Source organism: Artemia franciscana, chromosome 15 (assembly GCF_032884065.1).
Source record: "Artemia franciscana chromosome 15, ASM3288406v1, whole genome shotgun sequence".
Lineage (NCBI taxonomy): Eukaryota > Metazoa > Arthropoda > Branchiopoda > Anostraca > Artemiidae > Artemia > Artemia franciscana.
Window position 1 is genome coordinate 26,035,924 of NC_088877.1, and position 20,242 is coordinate 26,056,165.

Genomic DNA, 20,242 nt, shown 5'->3' on the forward strand with positions numbered 1-20,242 from the left:
GGGCATCAAGCCATGGCTAATTGTAGAAAAAGACAAGACAGATAGTTCGGGTGAGAGGCAAATATGGCATAAGCCTTTTTTAGGATTGTATACAAATTATGTCATTTCACTTGTTGATAGATACGTCTATCATCCATCCGTCTACACAAAATTCCTAGGGCAGATGTAAGGTAGATAGTCATATAACTAAGGGTACCCCCCAGGTACAATAGAGAATTACCCGTTCCTGGTAAAAGAATAAGTAATCATTATTCCATGAAAATCAATAGTAGATCACATGATCTTCCTTTTTCCTGGGAAATAGCCGGACACCCTTTCTTTGTCATACTACTGAAATAACAAACCTTTGTCCCTAGAAAAATCAATAGATGTCTTGACTTTATCACAGTTCTGGTCCTAGAAATTGCGGGAAAATCCTTTGTTTGCAAACAGCAAAAGGCTACGTGTGTGAAGCACGAAAATATCGGGATTATGATGAATTTGGACCATGTCCTTACTTGAGTGGGCCCTGAAGTTTTTTCCTTGTCCTCTTACAAGTCCTATTACGTAACAACCAGAAAAATAATTTGTATAGGTAAACAAACCCTATTACGTAACAACCATGAGTAAACACTCTATTATGTAACATACAAGGTAAAAAATACCCTATAATGCAACAACCAAAAGTAAACAAACTCTATTACGTAATGTACAGGTGTACTATATCCTTACAAGTGCACTATAGTATTACTTAAGACCCAGGTGTGCGTAAAAGCATCTTGAAGAATTGGTTACTCCTATCGTATACCCCCTATCTGGCTGCTCAAAAGCAGAGAGGGGATACTACTAAGGCAGCTTTAGCCACTGATGAACAAGGCGATTGAAGAAAACCAGCGTGTAAGAACTCGTGTAGATAGACTATTTGTCAAAGAAAAATTGCTTATTTTTCAACCCTGTGAAAATTTCATCATAAAGCTCGCAGTTCCAAATAGGTCCGTAGGCAAAATGCGAGCTAATGTAAATAGAAACAGCTTAAACACTCCAAAACAAAAGGAAATAGAAGAAAACGTAGAAAATGGAACTGGAAGTCAGAGCGACAGTGGTTCACGTGTCAGCATAGTATGTAATTTCGGTGACCAGAAGAGAGAGCATGAATTTGGGGAAATCACTAGTGCAAATAAGCTACACATATCTGACGACAGAAATTTTGCCAGAAAAGGAGTAGCTTTTGGAAGAGTAACTCAGTGTGATGCCTCAACGAGAACTCGAGGACGGTGTTCGTTTACAAGTTCCTCTATCGAATCATATCCCTGCTTTAACAGGTCGAATCCACCGTCTTATGCTAGAAATAACTACTATCAAATAAATTACTCAAGCGTAGCCGATATACCAAGGGGGTCTTACCTAAAGAAGGCATAGGAGGAACTAAGTCACTTAAAAACGGTGTCGATAACTAAATGGAATGTGCAAGCTCAACAAAATAAAATAAAAGGTGCGTTTCAAGTAATTTTCACTAAGTGGGATGTAAAAGTTTGACAGACATTTGGTTTTGGAACAAGAAGATAACCAGGTACCTTGCATAAGAGAAAAATCGTTCGTTAAAGTAGTTAGTATACAAAGCAGTTCGGAAAATTTAGTACTGAACAAAGTGACTTGCCATGATGGTACGAGTGCAGTTATATTGTGTGCTTATATCTCCTCCCCCCCCCTCATATAGCTCCTATGCTAGTGAATATTCGTGGAGTATTCTAGAGTTTGAACTAGAAAGTGTAAAAACAAATTCCATCGTGATTATTTGATAGTTAAAGCTTATACGTTATTTATGCCGGAGCTGGTTGTTTCTCCATCTCTAGAATATGCTAGTGATACAAGAAGCATACAAAGAAGCTGCAAAGATGAGAAGAAAAAAGTTTAATGTTGGAAGGGAAAGCTCCGACTAAACAGAAAAGCAAGCAGGCCGTAGTTCAGATTGAAGTTGGGACTACAATCTAAAAGTATATGAGATTTGACAAGATTCAGTAGGCAAATTGCCGACATTTTCGAAGAATAATATACTGAAAAATTAAGAAATTAAAAGACATTAAAAGCCATTTCTGTTTGTGATTTTGGTTGTGTTTATGACGTCAATGTATGTGCTTAGGATTGAGACAGAGGCATGATATCACATATACATCCAAAGGCTTAACAGTTCTCATATTGATAAGGAAATTGGGGCCCAACTCTTTGCTGCTTTGTTTGTAGTGATATAAAAATTTAGCCCACAACAAGAAAATTACTTTTTGAACCATCGGGAGAACAATTTTTTTCTAGCTGTTTAATTCTCCTAGAAAAGCCAATGAAAGCATATTACAATAGTCTTTGCAAGAATAAAAGTCGTTCATGAGATGAATCATTTCGGAAATTTCGAGGAACCAACAACTTCTTTTGCTGTGGAACAAATTGGAAAAAATGCTGTGCTATTGACAGGATAATATTATAAAATCATCTTAATAGTAACTCTGAGCAAAAATGAGTTGGATCCAAAAGTCTGGACTGGATTCATTTGTCACATCCTAATTCGCTGTAAAGATCGCTGTCATATAGTAGACCCATATACCTCATATAATCCCCCCAGCTCCTCTCAAACGAAATTTAAGTGAAGTAGGGCAGATATTATGCACTTTGTTGAACCAATAACACTAAGATTTTCGATTTGTATGAATGGAGAACACGGGGCATCTTGGGTTTCACTTCGATTCAGTTTTTATGCTTATATTTTTGTTGGGCGGAGGGTAATAAATTTTTTCCAGGGAGCGACCAACCCTGGGAACTGATCTGGCCCTCTCAGTATTCTTATGGTAACTTTTTAGCAGAAAAAAAAAGGCATGTTAGACCTTGTTTGTGCTGGAATTACACAAAGAGTTTCAGTTGGTATAACTGAATAGTCGAAGGGGGTCACAGGCGATTCCAATTTCTCCGCATATATAGTTGCAAAGTAGAGGATGCTCCACGATATTTGAACTAAATTCCTGCCACAATTTTCAATTTCCATGATTGGAGGAATAAAGCGTTTCCAAGGCCCCTCCCAGCCTCACTTCTCCTAATTAGCTGTTAAATAGACACGTTGCACCTAGTTTGAAATAAATTCGCCTAACGGTATTCAAACGGTTACCAATGGAGATAGAGTTTCATACTTGGGCTTACCGCTATACCTTCATTCGTTTCCGTAACATTTTAGGATAAAAAAATATTGCCTCCTTGCAAGTGGTTATAAATAATAATTTAATGCAAAGGCTAGGCTTTGCAATTATCAGTGAAGTATTTTTGTCACAGCCACATGATAATAAACATAGCATAAAAACTGACCATTAAATATATTAGAAAAAAAGTAGTGGTTATTTTTTGAGACAAAGTGGCAGAGCCTTTGCTTGCAGGTTTACATAGCGCATTTTTTCAAATAGCAACTTACATTGTGTTAGGTTTTATGTGTTAGAACCAGGGTATTTTCTAGAGTTGGTGGTGCCCAGGTCAAAATTAACCACACCCCTTAAAGTGATAAAAACATATCGAACTCTGGGATTGTTTTAAAGGAACACGCCATCATTATATGCTGTTTAAAAAAAATGGCTGTAGTCTAATTCTACGTATTTTTCCACTTCTCAAAAAGATTCTGCTGATAATAGGACACAGAATTCTTGTGTATAAACCATAGGTTACATACATATTATCTACAATTCCTGATCGTAAATCATTCGTAGGGACGTTTGAACAGTTTGAGTTAAAACTTTTGTGGCAAACATAAATTTTAACGTAAACTCACATTGACCTTTCCTGTATTGTTATTTAATTTAGAAAAATAATTTTTTGTCAGGTTTATTGGGTATTTTGACAAAAAGAGGGTAAATATACACAAACGAGATTTGTTTTCTTAAATAGCGACATTGAAACCTGAAAACAGCAAAGATTGCGGCTTTTCAGCTTATGCAACAAATATCTATAAAATCAGCTAAAATAAAGTGAGGGGCGATATTTCCCTATATTTATAGAGTTAGGCAAAACTAGTGCGTTATTGAGAACGCACAATCGAAACACAAAAAAGAAGACTGTTTTTCTGAGAATCAAAAACCCACTAAGTAGCCCTCAGAAAATAACAGACTAATCTTAAAGGCTCTCAATATTCTTTCGCCGTCCAGAACATCAAAAATTTGGAATACAATTTGAACAATCTCAAGAAGTTCAACAAAAGAAGAAGTGTGACTTAAAGTAACCAAAAAATTATTAAGTAACATACAAAAGTAACAGACTTATAGAAGAAGATACTTACAGACTTACAAAAGAAGAAGTGTGACTTAAAGTAACCAAAAAATGATTAAGTAGCATACAAAAATAACAGACTTATAAGACTTGCTGGTTTCATCGGCGTACAATCAGGAGGTAGTGAAATTATAAACTGTAAGATCGAACTTTAGTATTATTTGAAATCAGAAACTAGTGAATCAAAACGTGAACTTTGGAAATCTATTTAACTCTTTAAGGTCAGTTAATTCTGTCAGGAACATACGCAGGGCCTTAGGCCCCCTCCCCATATACCCTAAATTTCCTAGCTCCCAGGGTATGTCTTATCCATTTCTTGTCTTATTGGATCCCCCTTAATAAAACTCCTGCGCGCGTGCCTGATTTCTGTTTAAATCACTTAGTACTTAAAGTTATAAAGCAAATTCCTGAAGTTGGTCTATTCTCCTAGCCGATAAGTATATTATCTTTCCGGGTGATTTTCTTGGGATTATTTTCCACAGTGGGGAGGAGGTATTTTCCATGTTAGGGGGTATTTTCTGGGGTTCGAACACCTATACCCCCTGAACATACAGACTGAAAAAATCGAGCTTAGCGTAAGTAGAGACAATGAGCTTATATTAGCTAAAGTAGAAATATTTGTAGCTTATATCACGAGGTAGTGTTACCTCGTGATATAAGCTACAAATGTGATAATAAAATACTAACAAGGATTTCAGACGTTGATATTAATTTACATTGGAACAACTTCATTTGCTTTAATATTGATTTTCTTGTAGCTTTCCTCACATATTGTGCAAAAAGTAGTTAATGTATTTTGCGAATAACAACGCTTTTTGAATTTGATTAAATTAATAATAACCTGCTTTAGAAGTGCTCCTTGCTGGAGGTCGTGGTCGAGCCGCATTCAGAAATGATTTGAACATTTCAGAGCATGGAATCACTTCTTCAAGTGGAAGAGGAGGCCTAGCAGGTATTTCAAACTCTGGAGGCTTTGGTGTATATCTGTACGCTGGTCGGTGAATAGTAGGGTCATAAGCATAGATTTTTGGGAGCTCCTCTTTTCTCGCCTTTTTCTTTGACCTGTGACAGCTATCAGATACTTTATTTTTTATTTTTTCCAGTTTCACGTCTATATTCGATACATATGATTTACATTTTTTTAATGTATCATCTAGTTGACCTCTCGTAGTAGAACTGAAAGGTTTTAATTTTTTCATAAGTGGTTGAAAACTCTCAAGTTCATTTATTGTTGGTGTAGAAGTAAATATTTGCCCCATCAAAGATAATTTTTGAGTCTTTTTTTCATAGTCCTGACAGAGCCTTTGTACTTCAGTCTTGCATAGAGTTTTTTGTATACTATCATCTAAAGATGGTGGGGCAGAGGCTGTCGAACCAATGATATCATTAGTTTTAGACTTAAATAATTGTTCTGCATTTACATGGCTAAGGCCCAGTTTACCTGGGATATAAAAGCCATTTGGAGTCAGTTTTTCAAGCTTAGTTCCGTTGCTTAAATTTTTAGCGCAGCTCCTGTCAGAGGATCTAGTTGCTTGATTTACCGCAATAGGACTTGGCTTGACTTTATCACCAGAAGATCTTCTTGCAATATCGATAGGAGTTGATTTTCCCGATGAAGGAGGAATTTGCGCAGAATCAACGTCATGCTGGCACTTGGCTTTGTTCTCAGAATTTTTCTTATCAATCCTACTTTTAATCCATTTGAGATCTGCTACTTCGTGATTTTTGATAACAACCTTCGAATAGGTTGTAGTCGACTTAGGCTCAATTATTTCTTCTTGAGCCTCTTTCATCGATGTATTAATTTTCATTCGGGGAAATGTGCCAAAATGAATAGGCCTTGAATCACTGAACTTATTTTTCAATTTCTCAACATCACCAACCTTGACTATATTTAGATAGGAGCGGTTGTACTTTGAGTCTTGGTAAGTGGAAGTGTTTCCCGGAGACATGCTTCTAGCTCGGCGACTTCGTGGAGAGAAGTTTCTTACTGGTGATGTCTTTCTGCTAGAAAGTGGAGTTACTTTCCTTGTTTCAGATGTGGGTGAAGAAAAAATTGTTCTATCTAACAGATCTACTGAAGAAACTGATTTTTCCGGAATATAATGAGGCTGAAATAAACCATCGATCGGAAAGGTTCTTACAGATGCATTAGCTACATATGTATTTTCTCCTGACTTTTTAGGTGAATTAATATCCTGTAGATGTTGAGATTTTGATTTACTTGAGCTTTCGTGATTATCCAGTTCTTTATGGGAACTTTGTTTTCGTAGAACATACCTTAGGTTTTGAATATTTGATACAGCCCTGGAGCCTCCGTATTTCATACTAAGTTTACGATTTAGCTCTTGGCTTAAAGATTTTGATAGCTCGTTTTTTTCAGCTTCCGTCATTTCAAAATTATTTGGAAAATAGTTAACAAACCCAGTACCTTGCTTACATTCTTTTTCAAGTACAAGCTGAAAGTTATTATGAAAATCTCTTAAAATATCCATTTCCCCTTTGTTCTTTGATGAATCATAGTCAACATTAGCACAACCAGGGATTTCAGAATCTTTTTGTTTTTTATCTGGCTTAAATGCATTTGAGTAAACTTCATTCAGTCGATCCTTTAAAGAAGACACCTGATCAGACGAGAGACTACTCCGCAGTCCAAACGAAGAGACGTACTTTGATTTTGTGATCGATTTCTCCAGCATACTACACACGTCCTTCAATTCATTCTTGCGCAAGGTTTTCGGCTCTAATCCTAAATAATTGGTTGGATTGGTTTCAAGCTGCTCTCTTAATTCAGAAACAGAATTGTCTTTCATGCGGAGCGATGAATCTCCTTTCCAGCGGAGTCTGTTGACATCTCTCGCAAAAACAAATATTTCTTTTTCATCTTGAGACTTCCAAATTTGTGTTTTAATGTCTTTGAGCTCATTTTCCGCCTTCTCTTTCTTTCGCATTCGGCTCCATGATTCAAAATCGATAATACCATCACTATTCAGGCAGTGCAAGTCGCTACAACTTGCTGCCTTTTCAAGATTACACATCTTCTCAAGATTTGAATACAGAGTCTGGAGCTTAGAAAATTTGTCATCTTTCCTCCCAGTCTGGCGTAGCTGAATGATATACTGCTTGTATTCTTCACTATTCTTTGGTAATGGAGAAACATTGGTACTGCATCTGCTTAGCAAACTGTAAAGAGAATCACGACGAGATGGTTTTACAACTGAAGTTGGGACGGTGTTGAACTTTTTTTTGCCGAAAGGAAATTCATTCCGAGCTGGAATGACCTTACTGTTTTTGCAAGGTGGGGAAGATTCAGTTTGAAGTACCATTTCTTTAACCCTGTTTTGTTCTTGATTTTTCTTGCCCAAATCGTTCGCAAACATTTTCGAAGATCTAAAATAATGAGGACTGAGAAAATCTTTACTTAGTTTTTCTGGTTCTATTCTATCTTGAATTATTTCAAAACCTTTTCTTGTTAATATCTCCTTGCCAGCTTCCGACCAGCTGTCACAATCTTTTTTTGAATTTTGAAATATGAAATCATCTTTCTGTTTTTCCTTCAACTCGTGGTTTGGTGCGTATTCGTGACTCTTAACGAAATTTTGGTTTCTTTCAAAAGGAATCTGCATGCGCACTTTGTGCTCGTAGGGTTCCTTTAGAGAATGATACAGTAATACTTTGTGTTTCATTGTTTCATCATTTTTAGGTTTACCATATTTCGAAATATGTATATCATCTTTAGTTTGAGCTTCCGAGTTTTTTGTTTTATCTTTGGTACATTTCTCTTCACGACTAGCTTTAGCTTGTAATTTTTTTATGACTAGCTCTAACTTTTTACTAACTCTCGCGGGAGATACATCTCTGGAGCTAGGTTGCTGTAAATTCTGGGCAGATGAGTCGTCTTTTGAGAAACTGTTACGAAGAAAAACAGATTCTGAAACTGGTTTTTTCCCCATAAGAAAAGAGTTTAAACATGGATCAGATTTTGCGTTTAATCTACCACTTTTTCCCAGTGGAAGATAAGATTTTACGAAAGTGCTTGGTGCATCTGATGTAGAATCTCTTACTTTAATATTTTTAATTGTCTCTTTTGTACCCTCTAGTTCAATGTATTCATGTTTTTCACCTTTTGAGATAGGGATTTCCGTCATAGAAGCCGCTATTACGGTCTTTGGCTTGTCTTCAAGATTTTCTAAATTGAAAATGTCGTCAATATTTGTCTCTATAAGCGTTGTACCTCTTTTGATATATTTTTGGTTGTCTGATACTTCTGGTTGTTTTTCCTTTTTTTCTGATTCCTCAAGCATCTCTCTAAACTCTTTGTCCAAAGTTTTACTATTAATTAGGTCATCAAAGCTTTTCGATGGTTTTAAAATGTTACTCTTCCCACACAAACTGTTGAGATTAGTTTCTTTTCCACGACCGAGTATTTCAGTAGCTTTTGGTGAATAGGTAACAATAATTTGTATTGTTTTCTTTTTTTCGTTTGGCCTGTCACACATACTTTCCTTTGATGATGACAATGGGGCATTAGTAGCAATTGTTATTTTCTGATCTTCATTATTATCTCTCACTTCCTGAATGCATTCTTGAATTTGTTGGCTAATTAAATCCAATTCTATTTTTTCTCGTCTCTTCTGAAGCATTATTTGGATTTCATCGTTTGAAACATGATTTATAGTTTTAGAATCTTTTGCTATTTCGTTTTTGGCTTCAGGTTTCAAGTTGTTGCCAAATACTAATATTGATTCCATGTTTCTACCATTAGGGGTTGTTTCACCCACACTTGAATTAAAAAAGATTTCTGGCTCACTTTCATCGATAAACGGTATATCAGGTATAATCGGGGAAAATGTTCTCTGTGGTAAATCCTTACCGAAGTCAGGGAAACTTAGACTAGGAGATGGAGATCTCCATTCACTACTTTCAGCCATTACAAACTGATTTTTTCTATTGTTGTAACGTCGAAAGGATTTTGAATATCTAACCAGCGACGGAGGAGCAGGTGGTGGATTTATATATGGAGGTGGCCGAGAGGGGTTTACAAAGAAGAGGGACGCTCTACTTCCAGGATAACTGGTATTATTTCGTCTGATAAATTCTCTTCGCTGCCTCACCAGTGACTCTTCACTTGAATAGGCCACTCCTATAAGATTTACAAACCAGGAATAAATGTTCGACTCAGTCATGGTGCTTGATGTGCCTCTTTCCACCAGAAAGTGATTATGCTGAGCAGAAACTTGATCACATGCTATATTTTACACGCAACCCATACAATAAGCGGAAAAAAGTGAATAACATGCCATCTCTAGTGTTCAATTCAATTCTAGTGCTCTACTGTGAAAATAAATATCCCTTAAAATCGTAAGATCCGAGTACAAAATATAATTGCATACGGGGATGCTTCACTTGGATCCGGCAAAAACTATATTTCAAAAATACATTTTACTCAGACTTATGATTTTAAAAACGTTTCATATAAAAAAATCGCTACTGTTTGCTAATGCATAGAACTTCCGTCTCTATACCAATTAAATAAAAAAAACATGTTTTTTTTTAACTGAAAGTAATGAGTAACATTAAAACTTAAAAAGAACAGAAATTATTCCGTATATGAAAGAGGCTGTCCCCTCCTCAACGTCCTGCTCTTTACGCTAAAGTTTTTTATTGTTTCAAAAAGTAGAGTTGTGAGAAAGAGTCAAACTTTAGCGTAAAGAGCGGGACGTTGAGGAGGGGATAGCCCCTTTCATATACGGGATAATTTCTTTTCGTTTTTAGTTTTAACGTCGCTCCTTACTTTCAGTTTAAAAAAAACCTTGTTTTTTTTATTTAATTTCTAAACGTTTTGAATTAATGCTGGTTTTGATTTTGGCTCACCGTACACGAATAATTAAAACAAAATTTGCATATTAATTTTCTTTTTATCGATAAATGTAATTATATATAATGTAATTATATAAATGTAATTATATATGTAATTATAGGTTATACGTAATTATACGTAATTAAGATTGTATAAAATGATGTTAGTTAATTTGTTAATTGACATGTCTATCTATTATCCGCACGTAATTCTGGAAAATCCAGCACCCCCATTAAGGAAGTTCTCTTCCCCCATGATAAATTCCTCCTTGGAAAGATCCCCCCACCACCAAAAAAATCCCCCCTGAAAACGTCTGTACACTTACCAATAACCAACACTATGGAAACAATGGGCAAAGTTCACACATTGCAGCCCATTCCCTGGGGACTGAGGGGGATTAAGTCGTTCTCAAAGACATAGTGATTTGATTTTTTGACTATGCTGAACAAAATAACTATCTAAAATTTTGGATCCGGTGACTTTGGGAAAAAATGAGCGTGGGAGGAGGTCTACTTGCACTCGAATTTTTTGGTCACTTAAAAAGGGCACTAGACTTTTAATTTCCATTAGAATGAACCGTCTCGTGACATTCTAAGACCACTGGGGTGATACGATCTCCTGGGAAAAAACGAACACAAATAAACGCACATCCATGGTCTTTCTTCTGGCAAAAAATATAAATTTCACATTTTTGCAGATAGGAGCTTGAAACCTCTACAATTGGATTGTCTGATACACTGAATCCGATGGTGTGATTTCCATTCAGATGCTATGACTTTTTGCGGGTGTTTCCCCTTTTTTAAAAATAAGGCAAATTTTCTCAGGCTCTTAAATTTTAATAGTAAGACTAAATTTGATGAAACTTGTATATTTAACATCATTATAAAAATCCGATTCTTTGGATGCATCTATTGTTATCAAAATTCCATTTTTAAAGTTTCGGTTGCTATTTAGCCGGGTTGCTCCTTACTGCAGTTGGTTGCCACGGACTGTTTGATATACATACTCGTATCTATGTACAAAAACAAGGAAATTTGATATTTGAGCTGTAATTCTCGCTATGAAATTGACAAATTAAGCTTAAAAGTTAAATTTGATAACAAAATGTAATTTGAGCAGTTGGACTATTATACTCAGAAAACCCCATGAATTGAAACACCGCTTGTGAAAGCTGTAATAAAATCTACAGGATAAGGCTTTTCAGAGAAATGACGAAGAAACTATCTGACTACACTGGAAATTAAGATTCCAGAAACATACATAAGGCATGCTATCGATTATGCTTGTTTAAAACATATAAATAGAAAATAAATTTGATTACAGGAAATAAAGAAATACAACAAAATCATAAGAAAGGAAACAAAATAACTGTATTGCATGCCAAATGTTATCAACTACCCTAACTTTCTCACAGCAACAAAGAAGAAAAATTTCGATTGGAAAAAGGGAGGCATAAAATTAGATTAATGTTGTTTTAGACGACATTTGGAAGATTGCAGTAATCACAATACGGTTTCATATTAGAACAGGAGGAAATCAACTATTCTTCTAATATTCAAATAGTAGGGTAGAAAATATTCTAAAACACGGACTACCGTGTTTTAGAACTGACGCATGATCGACAAGTCCCCTGGACTCGCAGGCGAACCAGGAAACTTATAATTTTCTAAGTGTTTTGATAAACGGCACGGGTAAAAGGCTGGAGTAGCTATGACTCTCTTATTGGAAAAATACTTGTGTATTAGCTTTTGGAGAGGCACGTCCGCCTAGAGTCTCAAGCAGTTCACCAAGTTTTAGAATTGATATTTTACCGTCAAGTGGAACTAAATCACTGGCAAACAAGCGTCCAATACAAACCCTAATAGGGCTCGCCTGCGATTCCAGGGGACTTGTCGGTCATTTGTCAATCCTAAAACACTTAGGTAGTCCGCCTGAGATTCCAAGCGGACAAGCCTATTAGGCTTAGGTCACTTGTTCGCCTGTGAGTCCAAGCAAATTCAGCCCCCCTTTTGCATACAAGTCCAGTGGAGATTGTTTGTCATGAGTCACCCCAAAAACATCGGTCATTCCTTAGTTCTATCACTATCTGTCTTAGTTCTGCCCTAGGATGGATGGTAGACTCTCAATAAACAAGCGAAAATAATATCATTTTTATAGAATCAGGAGAACGGCTTATGCCATATTTGCCTCTCACTCAGACCATCTGTCTTTGCTTTATTTCCAATAAACCATGGCTTGATGGCACTTAGATTTTAATTCAAAAATCAACGGACTTGATACTAGTAAGATTCTTCTAATTTCCAAATAGAAGGAGTAGACTTTGAATCGGCTTCCTTACGAGCATTTAATATTACATAGCATTAATAAGAAAAGAGAACACACACATAAATAAAGAAGAGGTTGTTGAAAATGATTAAATTTCGGACAAAGATAGTCATCTGATAGATAAGGTTAATTCTACTGTTAGTAAATATGCGTTTTCAAAAAGATTGTTCAAATGAATAAATCAACCATGCAGGTTGAAAAATGTGCTAAAACAAAAAAATTTTACATGAGATGAGAAAATAAGTATGTTTCTGGCTTTTTGACTGCTATTCAGAACCAGATGTTTGAATAAAAAATTAAATATCTAAAAATTAAATATCTATCTTTAATTAAAAAATTTTAATAAAAAATTAAATAAGAAATTTAATTTAAATTTAAGTATGTTTCTGGCTTTTTGACTGCTATTCAGAACCAGATGTTTGAATAAGTAATTAGTTGCCAATGATGCTAAAACTACTGCTACTGCTAATAAAAACTTACTCTAACACAGGGTATATAGAGGTAAACAGAGCTATACAGCTAGTTTTACAATTTCAAATAGCTAATTTTTGTCGTCATTGACTTTATGAAAGTCAAATTTTCAAATTATCAATTTAGAAGAGATCAATTTATATTTGAGGACAAGCCCTATAAGATCTAGAAAAAAGTTTATTGAACACGGCTAAAAAAATAACGTTTTTTTGCAAATCTTTGGAGCAAACATAGTTGATTTGGATCAATGCCTCGGATTTAGTGTAAGTGATAAAACCACTCTTTTGTATTTTGAACTTAAATAAAGTCTTCATGCAATAGTCTACTATTCTTACCCCCACCTTTTAGCTTCAACACGCTTGCAAGAAGCCTTTCGTCCCATAGTTACTTAAGGTATGGACCTCATATATCAGTAGCAAATACGCTGTCGCTGTGATTGGACCCGATGAAATAAAGCCCAAGCTAGCTATGGAGAAACAGCACACTCATCAAGCTTTTCAAGAAAGGAAATGCATTGAAGTGCAATAAATGGAAGGGAATCAGCCTCCTTTCTATCCCGGGGAAACCTTTCTCACAGATAATCGTCAGTCGCATCCAGACAGCGTTAGATAAGCACTTGAGATACGAACAACATTGCTTCCGCCCATCTCGCTCCTGCTCAGACCTGATACATGTCTTGCGCATGTTGCTTGATGAATGCAAAAAAAGTAGGCAAAAGATGTAGTGTCTTTGTGGATTTCGAAAAAGCCTTCGACTCAATACAGCCAGAGTCGCTGTGAAAAATCCTACAACACTGCGGCATTCAAGATAAACTGGTATCCCTGAGCATTGCCCTGTATGAAAATACAACGTACTACGTTCGGACAGGGTATTTCAGTATCATGTCTTGTGTCAAACAGGGATGTGTCCCCTCCCCTTTGCTTCTTGTCCTTGTTATCGACTATGCGTTCCGAGATTGCACAGGGTTTGGGATCTAAATATGCTATAATAAACGACTAGTAGATCTTGATTTCGCCGACGACATCACCCTGATTGAGGGAAACAAGGAAAGGCTCCATGAGCTTCTCGATGTCATACGAGAGAAAGCAAGTCTTTTGGAACTGAAGATTAGTTCGGACAAGACAAAAAGCATGGCAAAGAGCGACTCACCACTTGGCATAAAGTGCAAGGACAATTCAGTAGAGCAGGAAGTGGAATTCAGATACCTCGGAAGTATAGTCAAACGAACTGGATCTAGGATAAGACAAGCCAGTGGAGGTTTCAATCGACTAAAGCAAGTTTGGCGATCTAAAAAGTACTCCCTGAAACTAAAATTGAGGCTGTTCAAGAGTAACGTCCTCTCTACCCTCCTCTATAGCTGTGAATGTTGGAAACAAGACGATTCTCGTCTTGAAATGGAGAAAAGACGATTCTCACTTTCGAGAATAACTGTCTTCGCTGGATACTGAACATTAACTGGAGGGACCACATAACTAACCAGACAGTTCGCGCTAGCACGCATCAGCCCCTGATAACAGATATCATACGCCAACGAAGATGGCGCTACATGGGACACGTTATCCGTATGGTGGAAGATAGACTCCCCAGAACAGTAATCGAGTGGGAACCAGAGGGAACCTGAAGAAAAGGAAAGCCAAAAATACACTTCGTTGTACGTACCAGTGGGACCTGAAATTTATCAATTTGACAGTCCAACCCCAATGGGAAGACGTCTTGGCAGCAGCACATATGAAAGATGATTGGCAGTTCTTTTTGGATGCCCTGGATGCCTCTGGTGGCACAGGAGGAATTAAGGTAAGGTAAGATCTAAGGTAAGTGGTAAACTAAGCTTGTCCGGATATGGCATGCAGTTTGCGATATGTGAGATATTCATATATCGGAAAGAATATAGACCTATATTGAATATATATAGACATATATGGAATGAAGATAGACCTGCTATCTTCATTCCACATGCTATAACTGGTATGAGCCTAGATTTATATCTGGGACAATGGTACAATAAGAATCTAAATTTTCAAACTATTCCTGCAATAGAGAAAGGGTGATCTAGAACCTTGGCAAAACGTTTTCCAAACATCTTAAAGAGCTAAATTATATAAGGAATAGCAAATCAAACCTCAGGATCTCAAACTTAGAGCGTGTTGACTTTGATTTTGGATACAAATCTTGAATTTGAAAAAGATTCACATCATAATTTTGGAACTACCAAAGAAGAAGTATTAAGCTTTTTCTTTCATTAATCTCACAAGTAGCTATAATTTTAATAATAAATTTGAAAAATGAAAATACCCAACTTTCAGAAGGATCAGAGAAGAGTAACAGAAAACGATATAGGATTGTCAATAAAACAAAAAAATAATATTTTGGGAGGCAGTGGACCTTTCCTCAATATTTCACTTCAGTTCGCTACATATTTTCAAAGAGTTGTTTCGTCATGTTGAAGAAAGTTCGTTGAAGAATCAGAGCAGGTTATAAGCAGTGCATGTGTACAATCAAGAGCAGTGCAATAACACATATAGTTAGCAGCTGTGGAAAAGGAGCTTAGGTTTTCAATGTAAGAACAAAATAAAATAATTAATTTTAAGCTCTAAGAAGAAAAAAATGAAATCCAATTTGACATTTCTTATAGCACAGAATGTATTTATCTTTCCCTGCCTTTCCTTTTTATTTTTACCAATCTTGGTCACAGTATTCTAAACTTCACTATACCGTAAATTTTACCCCTTAAATAATACTGAAGCTCTCTCCCTTTTCTAGGCATTTAAATGCTGGCTTAAGATACAGGCTCCGGGCTATTTTTCTTTAGAATTACAAAATTCAACAATATAGGAACAAACCAAGAAAAATTCTCAAGAAAAATTTGTTTTTTCGAGCCTCCTTCCATATATAAAACTTGTACATCTTCTTGTCCATAATTAAGCTCAATTTGGCTTTTGGAGGGTGTATCCTCCCTTTTTTTGAAAATTAGGCAAATGTTTTCAGGCTCGTACAGAAACTAATACAATCAAGTGAACAATGAATTACGGGAACTGGGATTCAAGTTATCAATCGTTAAAAACAAGCATATACAACCATTGTTTGAACTTCGTACCGATTCTATTTGATTCCTTTTAAATAATGCATTCCAAGGGAGTTTAAATAGTATAGAAGGGATTACAATTTTCCGCAGAAGTTGAAATTTAATACACTCGCGTGTGTTTTTCTAAGGAGGGAGGAATATATTGTCTAATAAATAGTAAATCTCTATACAAATATTCAAATTATTAATTTCGTGCCCCCTTCTTGTTTATCAAATAGATGTAACAGGACTTCATACATTTGCGCTAGAAGAGGGATAATATGAAAGAAAAGTGAAAAACTGAAAAATATAATCCATTAAAAACTGCCAACTGAATCTATCTGGTAAAAAATGAAAAAGAAACATCACTGCTTTAGACATTAACGAACTAGCAGTATAGTGTAAGAAATGCATAAGATTTTCGGTCGTTATTTGGGTATTTGTTTGGTTATTCGAGTAAGGATAGACTACTTAAGAGTAGTCTAGTACGGTCTTAGTTAAATTGAGGCGAAAACAATTGTCTAGCATTCAACAGCCAAGATTTATGTTTAAATATTATGTTTCCTAATTTCCAAGGAAACGCACCATATGTTTTCAGCAGAATTAGTCCCTTTTTTATACAGGTTTGGTTTTAATATTACAGGATAGAAGATTTCTTATTTTCATCAGCTAAATTTTGGAATGAAACAGTATCTAAGCAAACTGAAAAGTACAATGAATATTTTTAGTTATAATGACGGTTAGGAAAAACAAACTCTAGCCCTTTTAGCATAATCTATATATTAGTTAAAACAAACTTTCTACTTTTGTTCATATTCAAGACTGTCAAATTGAATTTTCAAATTCATTAGGGTTAATAGACTCTCACCATGCTTTTCAGGAAGAGATTTTCTTAATCCGCATAAAGGGACTTCACCTCCTTTTTGAATTTCTTTATACAGGTATCGAGCTTCCTTGTTATCAGATGTAGGAGTTTGGATTCCACCGTCGTTACGCTTTCGAAAAAAGAGTTGAGAATCACTTTCGTAGCCCGACTCCTTCAAAGCACTGCAAACAATGTATTTATTATAAAAGTTTTGAAAAGAATATGCTTTGTAACACTGTCGTAACACTGAAGAAAGTCAAGAATACGTTTAGCTTCTATTACTATTAAATTTTAGAAAAAGAAGTTTTTTAAACGGAAAATAAAAAGCAAGGTAAAAACTTGAAACGAACCAAAATTACTACGTATGTGACGGGAATTTTCCCCTACTCAATACCTCGCTCTTTATGCTAAAGTTTGACATTTTGTTCCAATTACTTAAGAATGACTCCTGAAACACAAGGGTCGTTTAATTGGAATAGCAATCTTTCTTAAAAGTGAAAAAGAAACTTTATCGTAAAGAATGAGGTATGGGGAATGAGGTCTCTATTCGTCTTAAGTTTTCATGTTGCTCCTTACTTTCACTTGAAAACACTTGATTTAAAAAAAATTAATTTCTGATCCTATTTTTAATGGTACCGAGAAACCCAGCTGCCCCTTAATGAAAAATTCCCTTCCCCTATGAAAAAATTACCCCTCCCCCCGAAAAGTATCTGTATACTTCGAAGTAACCAATGCTATTCGTAAACAATACAAAAAAGTTTATAGCTTGAAGCTCATCCCTCGGGGGATGTGACCCCCTACATTCATCCTACAGTCATCCTCAAATACATAGTTATTAAAACTTTCGACTATGCTAAAAAAATGGCTATCCTAAAATATTGATCAAATGACTTTGAGAAATAAAAGGCGTGGGAGGGGGTCTAACTACCCTTCAATATTTTTGTTCAGTTAAAAAGTGCAATAGAATTTTTGATTTCTGAAAAAATGAGCCCTCTCCTGATCATCTAAGACCACTTGTTCAATACAATAACCCCTGGACAAAAAAAAATGAAAACGCATCCGTGATCTAGCTTCTGCTTAAAAAAAAAAATCACACATTTTCGTTTATAGGTGATTGAAACCTCTGCAGTAGGTTTTTCTCAAATGTGGAATCTGATGGTGACAATTTCATTAAGAACACTAACTGTTTTAGGGATGTCCACCATTTTTCTAAAATTTGACAAATTTTCTCAGCCTTATAACTTTTGATGGGTAACAAAGAGCTTGATGAACATTATCTATTTTGCATAAGCATCGAAATTCGATTCTTTTGATGTGTCCGTTGTTCTTAAAACTGTTTCTTAAGAGTTTCTGTTACTATTGAGCCGCACCGCTTCATACTCGCTGCTCGTTACCACGACCTGTTTGATTGGGACAGTTGTAAGGTAAATACACTAGCAAAATTCAGCGGAGTGTAGCAAAGACTTGTTGCATTTTATCGTGTGAGAGAGTTTTCACTTTAGTCACCAGTCACAGCACAAGGAACTCGAAGGATGGAGGGAGGGGGTACCAAAAATGCGAGACACGCTCCAAAAACATAAACATTATATAAACAAATATTAACCTTTCTACTATTCTCTTTTTTAAACCCTAGTTAATCATAGAAAATACGTAGGTAATAGTTATTATAGTTAGGGTTTTAAAAATACTTTTTTTAAACTCTAGTTAATAATAGCCCATAGAAAAGTGTCTTAAGAAAGAGCAATCCGTAAAGTAAAGTATTTTTCGTACCTATGGTTATCATGGACAATGTATAGTTGTAGAAAGTTGGGTAAGGGCTAATTTAATGGCAAAATATGAATTCCAATGCTCTTTATAGAATTACAACTGATTCCGTCTTCTTACACCTCCCCCCCCACGCATCAGGTATACCTAGTTTTATATCCCATAGAAACTAAAAATTCAAGATGCTCATTTTACTCAGGCAAATTGAAAGATCTAAAAAATATTCCCCGTAGGTCGACATGACAAGTGAAGCCCCGGATGAAGCCCCAACCTTCATATTACATTTTAATAGAAAGCTAGACATCTTACCTTCTTGTGGAGATCAGAATAATAAAAATAATCTACAATTTGTATGATTTAAGGTCCAAAATAGTCACAAATATGGCCATGAAACCTCCGAACCTCCCTCTTCTAGAATTCACGGGCACAAGGATGTTATGCCTATTTTGATTCACGATCACGAGGCCGAAGACCGAGACAAAGTCCGTTGACTTCTGATTACAATCAAGTAGTTGCGGGCATCAAGCCATGGTTCAGAGACCTTTTGGTTGATGGTGTATGCGCTTCGTTCAAAACTCCCTTAGCGTTTGATTTTCACCAAAACTGATATTTTGAGGCTATTGATTGTAAATCTGAGGCTAATATTGCAATATAAAAGTCCAAAATCAAGACACATAAGCAAATATCTGTTAAATTTTCGCTTGGGCTCAATGATTCCTGAGGGTGTTGGTTATATGTTATCTGGATTTTAGGTATACTTTAGCATTTAAAATTTTGACCCACATTACAGAATCCATATAGTAGTTGAACAACCTAAGTTCATACGTCAGCCAAAATTTAACGGATATCAATGGATTTTTCCGACTGAGGGCCGAAGAGAAGGAATTTACTCCAAATAAAAAAAATTCAATGATAAAATTAAAAAACAATCCCAGATTCAGAAAAATTATTAAATATTATTTAAGTTTTAAATAGTAAATGCTGTTATAATTTAAGTTTTATTGAGATCAACGTTACAGAGTTTTACGAAAATAAAAACGATATCTTTTATGTATTTATTAAAACAAAACAAAAGAGTAGAACATCTTAAAGAAACTAAACATTATGATTAAAAATATGACGTATTTAGTAGTTATTACATTTGGGCCCGTGACACTTCTCATAGTAATTCAGCCAATTATCTGAATGCCGGCTTTAGATAAATTAAAAAACTAATTTTCACAAAATAAGAATGCACACCCAACCTTTCATCCTCATCGACGATTATGTCATCTTATCCAAAGAATCTGGACTAAATTAGAAGCATAAATTTTAAATTAAAAGATTACTTACTAAGCAGTGAATGAATTTGAAGGAGGCTGGTATCTTCCACCTCTGTGAGCAGACGAAGGCGCCTGAAATTACAAAAAATATCTTAAATAGTTATTAAATATTAAGAGACATTTCAGAAACATTTCAGAAAAACAATAGTTCTCTGAGTGAGCAACTATAAGCAACTATAAAAAGAAAGCGTTTTCCTCTATTTTTAGAAAAATACAAAAAAAGCTTCACTAAGAAACAAAGAATCTCTTACCATCGCTTAAGTGAATAAATGGTTCATATATTGCTTTATATTAGGTTATAT

General features: G+C 35.5%; 1 protein-coding gene across 14 annotated transcripts in view; it reads right to left on the minus strand.

Moving 5' to 3' along the window:
* The window catches only part of LOC136036255 (uncharacterized), a 358,105-nt gene that overhangs the window by 38,126 nt on the left and 299,737 nt on the right, over positions 1 to 20,242 (minus strand). For all 14 annotated transcript variants that reach the window (XM_065718380.1, XM_065718381.1, XM_065718379.1 and 11 more), the window contains 3 exons: positions 19,951 to 20,012; positions 16,858 to 17,036; positions 5,114 to 9,415 (listed from right to left, as the gene is read on the minus strand). In XM_065718380.1, coding sequence (XP_065574452.1) covers positions 5,114 to 9,415; positions 16,858 to 17,036; positions 19,951 to 20,012 — 4,543 coding nt within the window. The remainder of the gene's footprint in view (positions 1 to 5,113; positions 9,416 to 16,857; positions 17,037 to 19,950; positions 20,013 to 20,242) is intronic.